This window comes from Somniosus microcephalus, chromosome 7, assembly GCF_052327205.1.
Source record: "Somniosus microcephalus isolate GS21.2 chromosome 7, FLI_Smic_1.0, whole genome shotgun sequence".
In the NCBI taxonomy this organism is placed as follows: Eukaryota; Metazoa; Chordata; class Chondrichthyes; order Squaliformes; family Somniosidae; genus Somniosus; species Somniosus microcephalus.
The window spans coordinates 172,479,553-172,495,411 of NC_140993.1; the positions used below are offsets into that span (position 1 = coordinate 172,479,553).

A 15,859-nucleotide genomic window follows, 5' to 3' on the forward strand; every position below is an offset into this window, starting at 1 on the left:
TGGGGCATAGATGTTAATCAGTAAGCATCTTTTAAAATTTTAATAGTATGGTGGTTACATATGACTTTCTGGCAAATTGAAAGCCTGTAAAGTTAATAAACCATACATAATGAGCTGTGGGATACAATCTAATTCCCATGATGATTGGGTTGGCCAAACGCAAAATTGAGAGTTATGGTCACAAATGTAAATAATTATAGATTGAGTAGCATAGCTCCTCATCATATTTTCTATTTCTGCCACATAAGTAATTAAAATGATAAAAGTTAAATGCAAATATTAAACACTTTGATTTGATGTCACTACAAAATGCTTTTGGCAAAGTACAGTCTGTTTTCCATTATGATGTCACCTCTGCGAAACATAAATATTTCTTAGAAGTGCCATCACTATCTAAATTATAAAGTTATTATTGATTTGTAAGGTTCCCACAGAGAATTGTTGGCACATTGTATCATTAGTTCGAGCAATATGTTTTGATTTCAAATACTGAATGTAAAGGCACTTAAAAGTCCTTTTAAGTCCACTCAAAGTGGGCAACCCTGCCGATTTCTCACTTACCTCGGCTGAAGTGTCCTTCAGGGATATAAAATACACCGACCATTATTGCTACAAGTGCTCCAAACTTGAATAACCAGAAGCTTTGAAAAGAGAATGTTAATGGCACCATAAGTCTTAAATTTCTCTATATCTACTGTATTCCTTCTTATGCAAACCTGAAAGATTTTATCTATGCTTTATAATTTAATTTCATTCTAAAAAAAATCAAAGAAACCATTGTGTTACTTTAAAGACAATTGCAATTTACATGTATTTTAATTTTATACAAAATTAATTTGATTTTAATATGAAGAGTTGCTTGGTATCCATAAGAGTAAAGGATGAATAACTACTGATGGATAATAAAACAGTTTTAAAATACAATCATTTAAAGTCTGATATACTTCATTTTGTCTTGAAGAAAGTAAGCTTTAATAAAATGCAGTACAAGCTGATTTTTTACCAATTCCCACTCCTGGAAGAGAGCCTCATCCTCCATGAGCTCATATCAAGAATTGCAATTTCCAGTATGTGCTACAAGCAGGCAAGGGTCTCTGTCAAGAGCACGATTTTGTAAACTTGGTCCTTATAATTAAAAGTACATTGTTTTTAAGACGAATGCAATGATTATAAATTTGTTTCTGCCACAGAATTTCTTTCAAAAACAATTTACAAAAAAACTTACCCGTTGTGTACTAGGGCCCTGGGGTCTTTGCTATTTCTCACATTGATCATAAGCAGAGCTAACAGCAGAAAGAAAGTGGCCATTCCAAAGCAGATACGATACACAGACTTGTAACCAACCAATACTCTGCAGATCACAGGGTTAACTTCAGTGAGCTGTGCATTATATCCAAACTCGCAGAATCCTGGAATCTAAAAGGCAATTTCTTAGAGTTGCTATTTGTTTCACAAGAACCAACATTTGTAATCAAGGAAGAAATGTTAAAAAATGTGTTTATATGTGGTTAAAGAAAGAAATAGCACATATCATATCCTCAGAACGTCTGGAGTACACGCGTCACACATTTATTCTAAGTGCAGTACTTTACACTTGTATGCATTAAATTTTATTGCCCTTTACTGCCCACATCCATATAGGCCTGAGAACCTGCTGGATATCTATCCAGGCAGAAATGCAAGGATGCACCTTCCTGTGACCTCTGGCACTGATCCCAAAATTTGCTGGGTCAGGCAGTCACCTAATTTGATTAACACAGACAGGAGACCTGGCACTAGTGACACATCATCTGACGAGTGCCCAACAAGTGGCTGTAAGCCCGTTCCAGGGAAAGCAGCAGGGGCCTCTTTCAGATAGATGCCCAGATTGTCTCTTCAGCTGAATTTATAAGAAGATGAAAAATCTTTAAATTTATTACCTTTTCAGGGGTCCAGACCATAATTCAGGCTTGAAACCCTGCACCACCAGCACCCCCCCCCCCCCACTCACAACCCACATCTGCCAGATAGTGGGCCAGTATGTCTGGTCTTTCTTAATGTACCAGCCTGCCACTCTTCTGCCAGACTGGGGATGAGGAGAGTCCAAAGACAACACGGCAGCCAAAGTTTGCAAGGAGAGACTGTAAGACAGAATGCAGTGGGGCTATTTTGTTTAAATAAAGTCAGATGATCCACCAAAGTAGGATAATGTTGCAAATTCATTTTTAAAATGTCTTTATATGAAGCTAAGTTGTATCAATGAAACTAAGGAATTTAATCATAACTATTGCCTTACTGTGGAATAAAGCACCTTAAATGATTTAAACTAAGCTTCACCTCATCTAGTTTATTTCATTCCGCCTTTGGAGAGATTGAAGAAGTACATGTGGGAAAGAAACAGAAATCTGGTCCGGATTGAAAGGGAATTTTGTTGTTATACTCCCAGGTTCTGCTACTATACAAGCAGATATAGGACAGTGCAAGTCGACTCCCATAAAGATCAAGGGCTTGCGCTTCCGTTAGGTTGGACTAGTATTTCCAGTGCAATTAGCCCCAACTCCGCCAAACTAGCGCAAAAGATCGAGGAATTTCAAGCGCAAATTACATCTGATGCAAATCGGGTTTCTGTGATCTTTAATTGCACCCGTTTGCGTGCCTTTGAAGAGGCTCTTAAAATTAAGTGTGTTTTTTTTTAGGCACAAGGGCACTAATCAGTACACTTTAAAATATTTTTTTAATTTACTAAAAAACTGATTACTGTACACCAATGTAACTAGTAAATGGTTCTGTATAGCTTTCAAAAGTCATTTTCAGTTATTTAAAATCAGGTGGTGGCCTATGCACTCTGAAAAATAATGCTTATTTTATGTGATAAACCCATTTTGAACTGTATTAAGAAAACTGCATCAGGTTACCACTCTTAAATAGATCAAGAAATATTTTTAATGCAAATGTTTTTCTTTTAAAATTACATTCCAAAACACTACCTGATTGCTCTGGTTCATGGAAGATTTACGTTGGGTGATACGCAAATGAGTTTGAGGGGAAACTTGAGCAACAAATCCACTTTGCAAAACTTGCGCAATTTTGAGCGCAATTTACGCCCAGATTCCCAATTATGCCCACAGTGGAAACTCTTGGCCAAAGTGCACAGACCGCTTACAGTACCGAATTACATCACTGAACGTATTTAAGGCAGATTCAAATTCATATCCCCTTCTTTAGGGTGGATGGAGGCTCCACACCAGACAAGGCCCCATGGAAACTGCAAGGGAAGGCTATGACCCAGCATATCTAGGTCCTGACCTAATTTATGGCCCATTGCTGCACTTCTGTTGGACTTACAGCAGTAGGCTATGGAGAAAGAGCGGGGGAGTAGGACTAAAGGATAGCTCTTTCAAAGAGCTGGCACAAGCACGATGAATCAAATGGCCACCTTCTGTGCTGTATGATTCTATGGGGAAAAAAATTTGGTTGCTTTGTGCCTCCAGTTAGCGCCCTAAGAGGGTGCTAATGGGGCGCAAAGCAACTAGCGCCCAGGCGTGGCGCCGCCAATGCCTTCCGCAAAATTAAGCGGGAGGTTAGTGGCGGCGGTAACCGTTGCGTCCTGCGGCACTGTGCAGCTGGCGATGACATCGCTGCCGTGCGCAGCGTCCCGCTCACGCCCCGGCCGCGATCTTTGGTAGCGCCCCCGACTTACTGCCGGACGCTATGTCCGACGGGGTCAGGAGGGCTTACCTGTGGCCGGGGCGGGGCTATTTAAAGGAGGTGCCGGGCGGCCATTCTTGTTGCTGGCCGCCTGCCAGCACCTGCCTCCGCTGCCATCCCCGACCTCCTGACCCGCACCGCACCGCACCCCCCCCCCCCCCGCAGAATGCCTGCTGCGCTCCATGAGCCTGGCACTTCTCGAGTGCCGGGCTCTCTTGCTGGCACTCCAATCCCCACTGGCCCAGCTGGGCCCCAGGTTGCGCTACGCAAGGCCCCTCCCCTTTAAGAAGGGGAGGAAGGCTTGTAATACTGCGGTGCGATATTCCCTTGCAGCGCCCCAAGGGGGAGGCGGGGCGCTTCCAGTAGCACCCCGCTTCCCTCTTGGGGCGCTACCACTCAATTTCGGCTGCGGGAGCACTAATTTTTCCGGGGCGCTAAACCCGGCGAAGTTAGCACCCCAAAGGGGGCGCGACTCAATTTTTCCCCCTATGATTCTACGAGTGTGCAAGAAATGCAGCGAAATTTGAGCCCCAGTTTTTCCAACTCACTGGGGGTCAAATTCGATAAGGCCTGAAAATGAGCGCAGGGATCGTGATGTGCGATCCTTCCGTGCCCGTTGAAATTAATGCAGGTAGCACGCGAAATTCGTACTGCCTGCTAATTAACATGATTGAAGAGCTGATCCCAGCACTGAATACACTGCTGGTTGGCTCAGCACTTAGCAGGGGGCCCAATTTTGTGGGAAGTGTGATCTCTATTTAAAGGTTGCCTGCAGTGTGAAACGCAGTCTGCACTTCTTAAAGGGGAGGTGCTTTCTGAAAGAAGCACCTCATTGTTAGTGTAGCAAAGGAAAGTGGAAGGTACCTATGTCTCAACAGGGCAGAGAAAGGGTACCTCGGTTCTTTGATGCAGCACTGGAGGCCTTAGTGCAGGGGGTCAAAAGGCCCTCCAGACTGTAAGAAGGCAGTGGGAGCAGATTGCTGAAGTGGTCAGTGCCACCAGTCCTTCCCCCAGGGCCTGGATTCAGTGCTGCAAGTAGTTTAATGACCTCACATGAGTAGTCAAGGTCAGTGAATTCATCTTTACATAGGATTACATAGGATATGTGGCACAGAAACAGGCCATTCGGCCCAACAAGTCCATGCCGGCGTTTATGTACCACACGAGCCTCCTCCCGTCTTTCCTCATCTAAATCCATCAGCATAACCTTGTAGTCCCTTCTCCCTCATATGCTTGTCTAGCCTCCCCTTAAATGCATCTATACTATTCGCTTCAACCACTCCCTGTGGTAGCGAGTTCCACATTCTCACCACTCTTTGGGTAAAGAAGTTTCTTCTGAATTCCATATTGGATTTCTTGGTGATTATCTTATATTGATGGCCTCTATTTATGCTCTTCCTCACAAGTGGAAACATTCTCTCTGTATCCATTCTATCAAAACTTTTCATAATTTTAAAGACCTCTATTAGGTCACCCCTCAGCCTTCTTTTTTCAAAGAGAAAAGAGACCCAGCCTGTTCATCCTTTTCTGATAGGTATACCCTCGCATTTCTGGTATCATCCTTGTAAATCTTCGCTGCACCCTTTCCAGTGCCTCTATATCCCTTTTATAAGATGGCGACCAGAACTGTACGCAGTGGTCTAAGTGTGGTCTAACCAAGGTTCGATACAGGTTTAGCATAACTTCCCTACTTTTCAATTCTATCCCTCTAGAAATAAACCCTAGTGCTTGTTTTTTTTTTTTTTTTTTTTTTTTTTTAAGGCCTTACTAATCTGTGTCGCAACTTTTAGTGACATGTGTATTTGTACTCCGAGATCCCTTTGTTCCTCTACCCCACCTAGACTCGCTCCCTCCAAGTGATAAGTGACATCCCTATTCTTCCTACCAAAAAGTGACATCCCTATTCTTCCTACCAAAATGTAATACCTCTGTGTTGAACTTCATTTGCCAATTATATGCCCATTCTGCAAGTTTATTTATGTCCTCCTCCTCAGTATTGACCTTCCCCCCCCGCCCAATTTGGTGTCATCCGCAAATTTAGAAATTGTGTTTTTGACTCCTAAGTCTAAATCGTTAATGTAAATTGTGAACAGCAGTGGTCCTAGCACTGATCCTTGTGGAACACCACTACCCACCTTCTGCCACTGTGAATAGCTACCCTTTACTCCTCCTCTCTGCTTTCTGTCCTGAAGCCAGCCAGTAATCCATTCTGCTACTTGTCCCGACTGCATTTTCTGACCTTGTTCATCAGTCTATTATGGGGTACCTTATCGAAGGCCTCTTGAAAATCCAGATAAATTACATCTACTGCATTACCATTGTCTACTCTCTCTGTTACCTCTTCAAAAAATTCAATAAGAACATAAGAAATAGGAACAGGAGTAGGCCAATCGGCCCCTCGAGCCCGCTCTGCCATTCAATAAGATCATGGCTGATCTGATCCTAACCGCCAATCTACTATCACAGAACCATCTCCTGAATCTAACAGAATTAGACACACGAAATAGGAGCAGGATCAGGCTACACGGCCCCTGGGCCCGCTTCGCTACCCACAGGGCCATGTCCGATCCGAACCTAGACTCATGTCCAAATTCCTGCCCCTCCCCGTAACCCTTAATTCCCTTTACTTCTAGGAAACTGTCTATTTGTGTTTTAAATTTATGTAATGATGTAGCTTCTACAGCTTTTTGGGGCAGCATATTCCATGGACCTACCATCCTCTGAGTGAAGTAGTTCCTCCTCATCTCGGTTTTGAAAGAGCAGCCCCTTATTCTAAGACTATGCCCCCTAGTTCTAGTTTCACCCATCATCGGGAACATCCTCCCCACATCCACCCGATCCAACCCCTTCACAATCTTATATGTTTCAATAAGATCGCCTCTCATTCTTCTGAACTCCAATGAGTAGAGTCCCAATCTACTCAACCTCTCCTCATATGTCCATCCCCTCATCCCCGGGATTAACCGAGTGAACCTTCTTTGTACTGACTCGAGAGCAAGTATGTCTTTTCTTAAGTATGGACACCAAAACTGTATGCAGTATTCCAGGTGCGGTCTCACCAATACCTTGTACAACTGAAGCAATACCTCCCTATTTTTATATTCTATCCCCCTAGCAATGAAAGCCAACATTCCATTGGCCTTCTTAATCACTTGCTGCACCTGCATACTAACCTTTTGAGTTTCGTGCACCAGGACCCCCAGATCCCTTTGTACTTCAGTACTTTCCAGTTTCTTGCCATTAAGATAATAACTTGCTCTACGATTTTTCCTGCCAAAGTGCATAACCTCACACTTTCCAGTATTGTATTCCATCTGCCAAATCTCTGCCCACTTACTTAGCTTGTCTATGTCCCCTTGCAGGTTTTTTATGTCCTCCTCACTCACTATTTTCCCTCCCATCTTAGTATCATCTGCAAACTTTGATATGTTACACTCGGTCCCCTCCTCCAAATCGTTAATATAGATTGTAAAGAGTTGGGGACCCAGCACTGACCCCTGCAGAACACCACTAGTTACTGATTGCCAGTCTGAGAATGAACCATTTATCCCAACTCTTTGCCTTCTGTTAGATAGCCAATCCTCTATCCATGCCAGAATATTACCCCCAATCCCGTGATTTTTTATCTTAAGCAATAATCTTTTGTGTGGCACCTTGTCAAATGCCTTTTGGAAGTCTAAATACACTACGTCCACTGGTTCCCCTTTATGCACCCTATATGTTACTTCCTCAAAGAATTCCAGCAAATTTGTCAAACATGACTTCCCCTTCATAAAACCATGCTGACTTTGTCCTATTAAATTATGATTATCCAAATGTCCTGTTACTGTCTCCTTAATAATGGACTCTAAAATTTTACCTACCACAGATGTTAGGCTAACCAGTCTATAGTTTACAGCCTTCTGTCTACTGCCATTTTTAAATAAGGGTGTTACATTAGCAGTTTTGCAGTCTGCCGGGACCTTTGCGGAGTCCAGGGAGTTTTGGAAAATTATTACTAATGCATCCACAATCCCTACCACCACTTCCCTCAAGACCCTAGGATGTAAGCCATCAGGTCCAGGTGATTTATCCGCCTTGAGTCCTATTATTTTACCGAGTACCACTTCCTTAGTGATTTTGATCGTGTTTAGCTCCTCCCCCCCTATAGCCCCCTGTTTGTCCAGTGTTGGGATATTCTTAGTGTCCTCTACTGTAAAGACTGATACAAAATATTCATTCAGTGTTTTTGCCATCTCCATATTTCCCACCATTAATTTCCCGGTCTCATCCTCTAAGGGACCAACATTTACTTTAGCCACCCTTTTTCTTTTTATATAACTATAAAAACTCTTACTGTCTGTTTTTATATATTTTGCTAATTTACTTTCATAATCTATCTTCCCTTTCTTAATCAATCTTTTTGTTATTTTTTGCTGTCTTTTAAAGTTTTCCCAATCCTCTATCCTCCCACTAGATTTGGCTACCTTATATGCCCTTGTTTTTAGTCGAATACTATCCTTAATTTCTTTACTTAGCCACGGATGGCTGTCTTTTCTTTTACACCCTTTTCTTCTCAGTGGAATATATATTTTTTGGAAGTTGTAAAATAACTCCCTAAATGTACACCACTGATCATGTATCGTCTTACCCTTTAATCTATTTTCCCAATCCACTCTACTCAATTCCGCTCTCATACCTTCATAGTCTCCTTTGAGATCCAACCTTCTCACCCTCTAATTGAATATGGAATTCAACCATGTTATGGTCACTCATTCCAAGGGGATCCTTTACTAGGACATTTTTAATTAATCCTGTCTCGTTACACAGGACCAGATCCAAGGTTGCTTGCCCCCTGGTCGGTTCAGTTACATACTGCTCAAGAAATCCATCCCTAATACACTCAATGAACTCATCCTCAAGGCAGCCCTGCCAAATTTGATTTGTCCAATTAATATGATAGTTAAAATCCCCCATAATTATAGATGTTCCCTTATTACACGCCTCAACTATTTCCTGATTGATACTTTGTCCAACAGAGTTGCAACTGTTCGGAGGCCTATAGACTACGCCCACTAGTGTTTTTTTCCCCTTATTATTCCTTATCTCCACCCAAACTGTTTCATTATCCTGATCTTTTGACCCAATATCATTTCTCTGTATTACAGTGATTCCTTCCTTTATTAACATAGCCACCCCACCTCCCTTCCTTCCTGCCTGTCCTTCCTGATCGTTAAATAACCTGGTATGTTTAATTCCCAGGCATTGTCACCCTGCAGCCAGGTTTCTGTAATGGCCACAAGATCATACCCATATGTAGTTATTTGTGCCATTAACTCGTCTATTTTGTTACGAATGCTACGTGCATTCAGATAGAGAACTTTCAAATATGTTTTGTGACACTTAGTTCCTGCTTTTGCCCTTTTTATTACTTTACCTTATACTCCATACCTTCTGCCCCTTCCTGACACGCTCTGGTTTTTAATTTCCCCACTGCTACCTAAATCTATGACCTTCTCTGTTGTCATTTTTATTATTTGCTCTCTAGGAACCTCCCCCCCACTAGTTAGTTTAAAGCCCTCTCTACAGCCCTAGTTATATGATCCGCCAGGACTCTAGTCCCAGCACTGGCCACGTGAAGCCCGTCCCAACGGAACAGCTCCCTCCTGCCCCAGTACTGGTGCCAGTGTCCCAGGAAGCGAAACCCATTTCTCCCACACCAGTCTTTGAGCCACGCATTTAACTCTCTAATTATATTTGTCCTAGCCAAATTCGCTCGTGGCTCAGGTAATATTACCCTTGAGGTTCTGTTTTTTTAATTTGACCCCTCGCTGCTCATACTCCTTTAACAGAACTGGCTTCCTAGTCCTATCTACGTCGTTTGTACCAACATGGACCACGACAACTGGATCCACCCCCTCCCACTGCAAGTTTCTTTCCAGCCCAGAGGAGATGTCCTTAACCCTGGCACCGGGTCGGCAACACAGCCTTCGGGGCTCTTGCTCTCGGCTGCAGAGAACTCTATCTATCCCCCTAATAATACTATCCCCTACCACTACAACATTTCTATTTACTCCCCCCTCTTGAATGGCCCCCCGTTCCACGGTGCTGTGACCAGGTTGCTCATCCTCCCTGCAGTCCCTGCTCCTGTCCCCACAGGGAGTAAGAACCTCGAACCTGTTGGACAAGAGCAAGGGCTGCGGCTCCTCCAACACTACCTCCTGGACCCCCGTACCTGCCTCACTCGTAGTCACACCGTCCTGTCCCTTACCATGGGCTACATCTGAATTAATTAACTTCATAGGTGTGACCACCTCCTGAAACACAGAGTCCAGGAACTTCTCCCCCTCCCTGATGTGTTGCAGTGTCTGAAGCTCAGACTCCAGCTCATCAACACGGAGCTGGAGTTCCTGTAGCAGCAGACACTTGTCACAGACGTAATCACCGTGAGCCTCAATGGGGTCCACCGGCTCCCACATCTCTCAACAGTAACACATCACCTGCTCCATTCTATGTAATTAATTAAAGTTTTTATTGTTCGTTATGGACACCCTCTGCCCGATTTTAGATGCTAGTATCCCCTTTAATTAATTGGATTTAAATTAAATCAATCCCTCTAATTTCACCAGTTAAATGGTTTACCAACAGTCACTCTGCACCAGAAAGGCCTTATTAACTACAACCCACAGAGTTAAAGTTTGAAAAGAGCACCTAACACCCCACTTACCCTAACTCACACTTACCCAAACTCACAGCACTCTCTGCTGACTCACACTCAGTGCTTGCTTGCACCAGCACTGGTCTTTTTATACTGTTTGTTTGTTTACAGCCAAATGAGTCACCCCTGCTGATTGGTTAGAAAACTGGTTTCCACTGCCTGCTGTGCCAATTTACTCCTACTGCAGTGTAACCTTGTTTTACTCTTCTTAAACCAACAGAATCCCAAATATTTAACTTTTCCCCTTTTACTTAAACTGCTTAAGTAATCTTATCAAGAATGATTTAAAGAGAAATAACAATGAAAGAACTCTCACACTTACCCAAACTCACAGCACTCTCAAGCTAGACTTTCCCCTTTTGAAATCCATGTTGACTATTCATTGTTATATTTTTGGTTTCTAGATGTTCTTATATTTTTTCCTTCAGTAGGGATTCCATTGTTTTTCCTATCACTGACTTTAAGCTGGCTGGTCTATAATTCCTGTACATGTTTGATCCCTCTTAAATATCGGTATTATGTTAGCTATCCGCCAGTCCTCTGGCACTACACCTTTTTCTAATAAACTATTAAATATGCGTAGTAATGCCTCTGCTATCTCTTCCCTAGATTATTTTTAAATGTGTGGATGCAATCCATCTGGACCAGGGGTTTTATCCTTTTTGAGTTTGATTAATTGATTTAATATATCCTCTTTTTAAATTTTAAATACACTTATCTCATTAGTAACCTCATCATCCAATGTCATGTCCACCTGTTCTATCTCCTTGGTAAATACTGAAGCAAAATAATTATTTAATATTTCTGCCATCTCTCTATCGTTACCTGTGGTATTATCCTGACTATCCCTTAATGGCCCTATTCCCATCCCAACCTTCCTTTATTTATTGATGTGCCTATAAAATATTTTACTATTTTGTTTTATGTTCCTTGATAATTTCATAGTTCCTCTTTGCCTCCCTAATTGTTTTTTTGACTTCTCTCCTAATCTTTTCGTATTCTCCCTTATCATGCACTCCCCTTCTGTCTATGTACATAATGTATGCCTCTTTCCTTACCCTCAATTGTTCCCTTATGGCTTTATTCATCCATGGAGTTTCATTATTGTTTAGTTTGTTCTTTCCTTTTTGCAGAATATATTTTTCCTGCATTCTGTTGAACACCGTTTTAAATGTTTCCCATTGCTGTTCTACATCATTGTTTGCTAATATTGTTGCCCATTTCTCCCCACCCCCCCACCAGTTCTATTCTCAGCCCCTCAAAATCAGCTTTTCTCCAATCTATTAACCTGGTTTTCATCATACTTATATCCTTCTCAGTTATCATCTTAAAGCGTATTATATTGTCACTATTGCCTAGATTTTCCCCTACTTTTACTTCTCTTATCTGTGCTGGTTCATTCCCCATTACTAGATCCAATAGTGAATCCTCCATTGTTGGGCTTTTTACATGTTGGGTTAGAAAGGTGTCCTGTACACATTGTAGGAACTTCATTCCCTTATCCCCTTTACCTACCTCTTCTGTCCAATTAATATTTGGGTTGTTGAAATCCCCCATGATTTTTTTTTACTCATTTCCCTAATTTGTCTACATATTTCTTCCTCCACCTCCCATCCACTATTAGGTGGTCTGTAGACTACGCTTATTAGTGTGATTGATCCTTTATTATATTTTATCTCTATCCATATGGATTCTATTTTTGTCTTGCTGATATCTTCGTCACTTTTTTCTACTGCCATTATTTTATCCCTAGTAAGTACAGCTACTCCACATCCACCTTTTCCCTCCCTATCTTTTCTCAATATGTTATACCCTACAATGTTTAATTCCCAGTCCTGATTTTTCTGTAGCCATCTCTCAGTAATCCCTTCTCAGTAATCTTCAAAATGCCATAACCCACCATCTGCACCACTAGCCTCACACACTGCTCAATGCACCACACCCCCATCACTCACCTACCAACAATCTCTAGCAATCACGACCATACCTCACAATCATAGCTTCACCTCACCCTCACACATTTATCACTGCTGCAAGCCTCACACCCACATCTTACAGCTTGCACACAATGCCAGGTATTCAAACATGACAGACACATCACCCACACATTGCACCACACTCACCGACACACTTCCCTTTCTCTTGCAGGCCAAGGTGGTGCATAACCGGCGCCGACAGCAGCAGACAGGTGGGGCCAAGCTTGGCTGCAGAACCTGACTCAGCTGGAGGGCCACCACTGAGGCCATGGCAATCGGAGAGGTTGAAAGCATTGCTGATGACAGTATGCTCATACCCAATCCTTCTCACATCCCACAATCACTTCTCACTTACAAGCTGCTGATGGTGTAAACATGCACATCTTGCTTTCTTCCCGCTCCCCTCAACACAATCCTACCCTTGTGCCTTTCTCCTTACAGATACCCAAGAACTCCAACCAGCCCATCCTGTGCAGGAAGAATAACAGGAGTGATAGAGAAGAAGAGACACCCTCACTCGATCTGACACTCGCAGGCACCAGCTCAGAAAATGGCATTGCGCGCAATTTAGAGGATAGCTTAGAGGCGGGATCTGCACGTGGTGAATCACCAGGCACGAGTGGGCTGCAGCGAGGGCAGGCGGAAAGGGTAGCGCAGGTGCCAGCTCCCCGGAGAGCAAGGTCACACACGAGTTCTGCTACAGAGGACACAGATGAGGACTTTGATGGGGTGGCCTTCAGAAGATGGGTGATGGGGATGGAGATGGACACTGAAATGCTTCGTGCATTGGCAGATCTGCCAGAGAGTCTGTTGTCACTGTCAAGGGGCATGAAGGAGTGCGGCTCTAATCTTGCACAGGGCTTTGCGCAGAGCTTGAAGCCCATGATTTCCAGGATTGACGTGATGGGCAGCTCGATTTGAGCACTTGTGGACACAACCATGATGCTGGGTGATGGGCAATGTCGCAGCTTCCATTGCAGCACAAGTGGAAGTGATCCAACCTCTGAATGCTGCAGTGCAAGTTCAGACTTCTGTCATGCAGGCTCATCTCTCTGCCACGCAGGATCAGACTGCTGCCATCATGGCTGTTTACCAGTGTTGAAAGGGGCTTGCAAGGTATCACAGCAGTCCAGCAATCTGTGCTCCAGTAGATTACTAGGATTGCGGCAGCGGCTCCGTGGAGCACGAGCCTGCTGTCCTCTCTCAGGATGACTGCATTCCTGCTCCCACCACTGCCTTTGCTATTGCCTATCAACCAGCCAGCTCAAACTGCTGCTGCCTATGCCGAAGTGGTGCAGTCTACAGCAGGGCCTTTCAGGCCCAGAACTGCGGAAGGTCAGCCTGCAAGGTCATCTGCAGTCTTGCCCACTGAAAGTCAGCAGCCTTCCACCAGCCATGCTGCATCCACTGGAGTAGCACTTTGTAGGAGCACTAGGATAGGCAAAGGCACACGAAAGGCAGGCACTAAGGAAATGCACATGGGTGATTAGTTGACTTTGTTATGTAGTGTTGGAATTAATCATTTATAAATAATGTTTGGAATGTCAGTTTTGTGGTGGCTTTCATTTCAGCATTGTGATCAAGAGGACACTGTGATGTTCCATGACAGAGGGATGGAAAGGTGGGTACGATTTGAGCAACGGGGATCCGGGGTTTCATTCAGGGGAACCGGAGTCTGATGATGTGCTCATGGACAGCCCGTCCAGAACAGGAATTTGCTGGTTGCCTCCTCTCTTCCTCCTCCAGAGGTGGTCACAGATCCCGTGGTGACAAGGGCTGCACCCTCATGATGGCCAAGTTGTGGAGGATGCAGCAGACCACCGCGAATTGGGACATCTGCTCCGGCAAGTACGGGAGGGCTCCTCCTGAGCTGTCAAGGCAGTGGAACTGTTGCTTGAGCACCCGGATGGTCTACTTGGTAATGTTCATGGCTGATCTGCGCCCTAACTCCATGTACCCACCTTTGCCCCATAGCCCTTAATACCTCTGATTAACAAAAAGCTTTCAATCTCAGATTTAAAATTAACAACTGACCCAACATCAATTGCTGTGTCTGGAAGAGAGTTCCAAACTTCTACCATCCTTTGTGTGTAGAAGTGTTTCCTAATTTCACTCCTGAAAGGTCTGGCTCTAATTTTTAGACTATGCCCCCTAGTCCTAGAATCCCCAACCAGTGGAAATAGTTTCTCTCTATCTACCCTATCTGTCCCCCTTAATATCCTGAAACCTTTGATCATATCACCCCTTAACCTTCTAAATTCCAGGGAATACAACCCTAGTTTGTGTAATCTCTCCTCGTAATTTAACCACTGGAGTCCAGGTATCATTCTGGTAAACCTTTGCTGCACTCTCTCCAAGGCCAATATATCCTTTCCAAGATGTAGTGCCCAGAACTGCTCACAGTATTCCAGGTGTGATCTAACCAGGGCTTTGTATAGCTGCAGCATAACTTCTACCCCCTTGTATTCCAGTCCTCTAGATATAAAGACCAGCATTCCATTAGCCTTTTTGATTATTCTCTTTGGGTGTCCACTGTTTTTAGCTTTTCACCATTTAGAAAGTACCCTGTTCTATCCTTTTTAAGTCCAAAGTGGATGACCTTACATTTGCCTACATTGAAATCCATTTGCAACAGTTTTGCCCTTTCACTTAATCTATCAATATCCCTTTGTAATTTTATGCTTTCATCTACACTGCCTACAATGCCACCTATCTTATGTCATCAGCAAACTTGGATATGTGGCTTTCTATCCAATCATTTAAGTCATTAATAAATATGATGAATAGTTGAGGCCCCAGTACAGATCCCCACACTAGTCACATCCTGCCACTTAGAGTACTTGCCCATTATCCCTACTCTCTGTCCCCTGCCGCTCAGCCAATTTCCTAACCATATCAATAATTTGCCTTCTATTCCATGGGTTTCAACCTTTAGTAACAGTCTCCTTAGAGGGACTTTATCAAATGCCTTCTGGAAGTCCATATAAATAACATCCATAGACATTCCCCTGTCCACTACTTTAGTCACCTCTTCAAAAAATTCAATCAGGTTGATCAAGCATAACTTACCTTTTACAAATCCATGCTAGCTCTCTCTGATCAGCTGAAAATTTTCAAGGTGTTCAGTCACCCTATCATTAATTATAGACTCTGGTAATTTCCCCGACAACAAATGTTAGGCTAACTGGTCTACAATTCACTGGTTACCCCTCTCACCATTCTTAAATAGCTGAGCGAGATGCTCAATTTTACAATCTAAAGGAATGGTTCCTGAATCGAGACCCCTTTGGAAGATTATAGAATATGTGTGGTGGCTGGAAGATTGCTGGCACACCGGACTGGCACAGGATGAAGCCATCTTGACTGCTGCCAGGATACCAGGCATTCACCATCATGATGTACTGGGCGTGGTTGCTCACCAACTGCAGAGGAGATTCACCAGGATGTTACATGGGCTGGAGCACTTCAGCTATGAAGAGAGACTGGATAGGCTGGGGAT

The 15,859-nt window shown here is 43.4% G+C and overlaps 1 protein-coding gene across 1 annotated transcript in view; it reads right to left on the reverse strand.

Annotated features, from left to right (window-relative positions):
- Positions 1–15,859, reverse strand: part of LOC147115006 (serine incorporator 1-like) — a 230,823-nt gene that overhangs the window by 198,587 nt on the left and 16,377 nt on the right. The window contains exons 3-4 of the mRNA XM_085993204.1: positions 1,226–1,416; positions 562–641 (exon numbers count right to left, since the gene is read on the reverse strand). Of these exons, the coding sequence (XP_085849330.1) occupies positions 562–641; positions 1,226–1,416 (271 nt within the window). The remainder of the gene's footprint in view (positions 1–561; positions 642–1,225; positions 1,417–15,859) is intronic.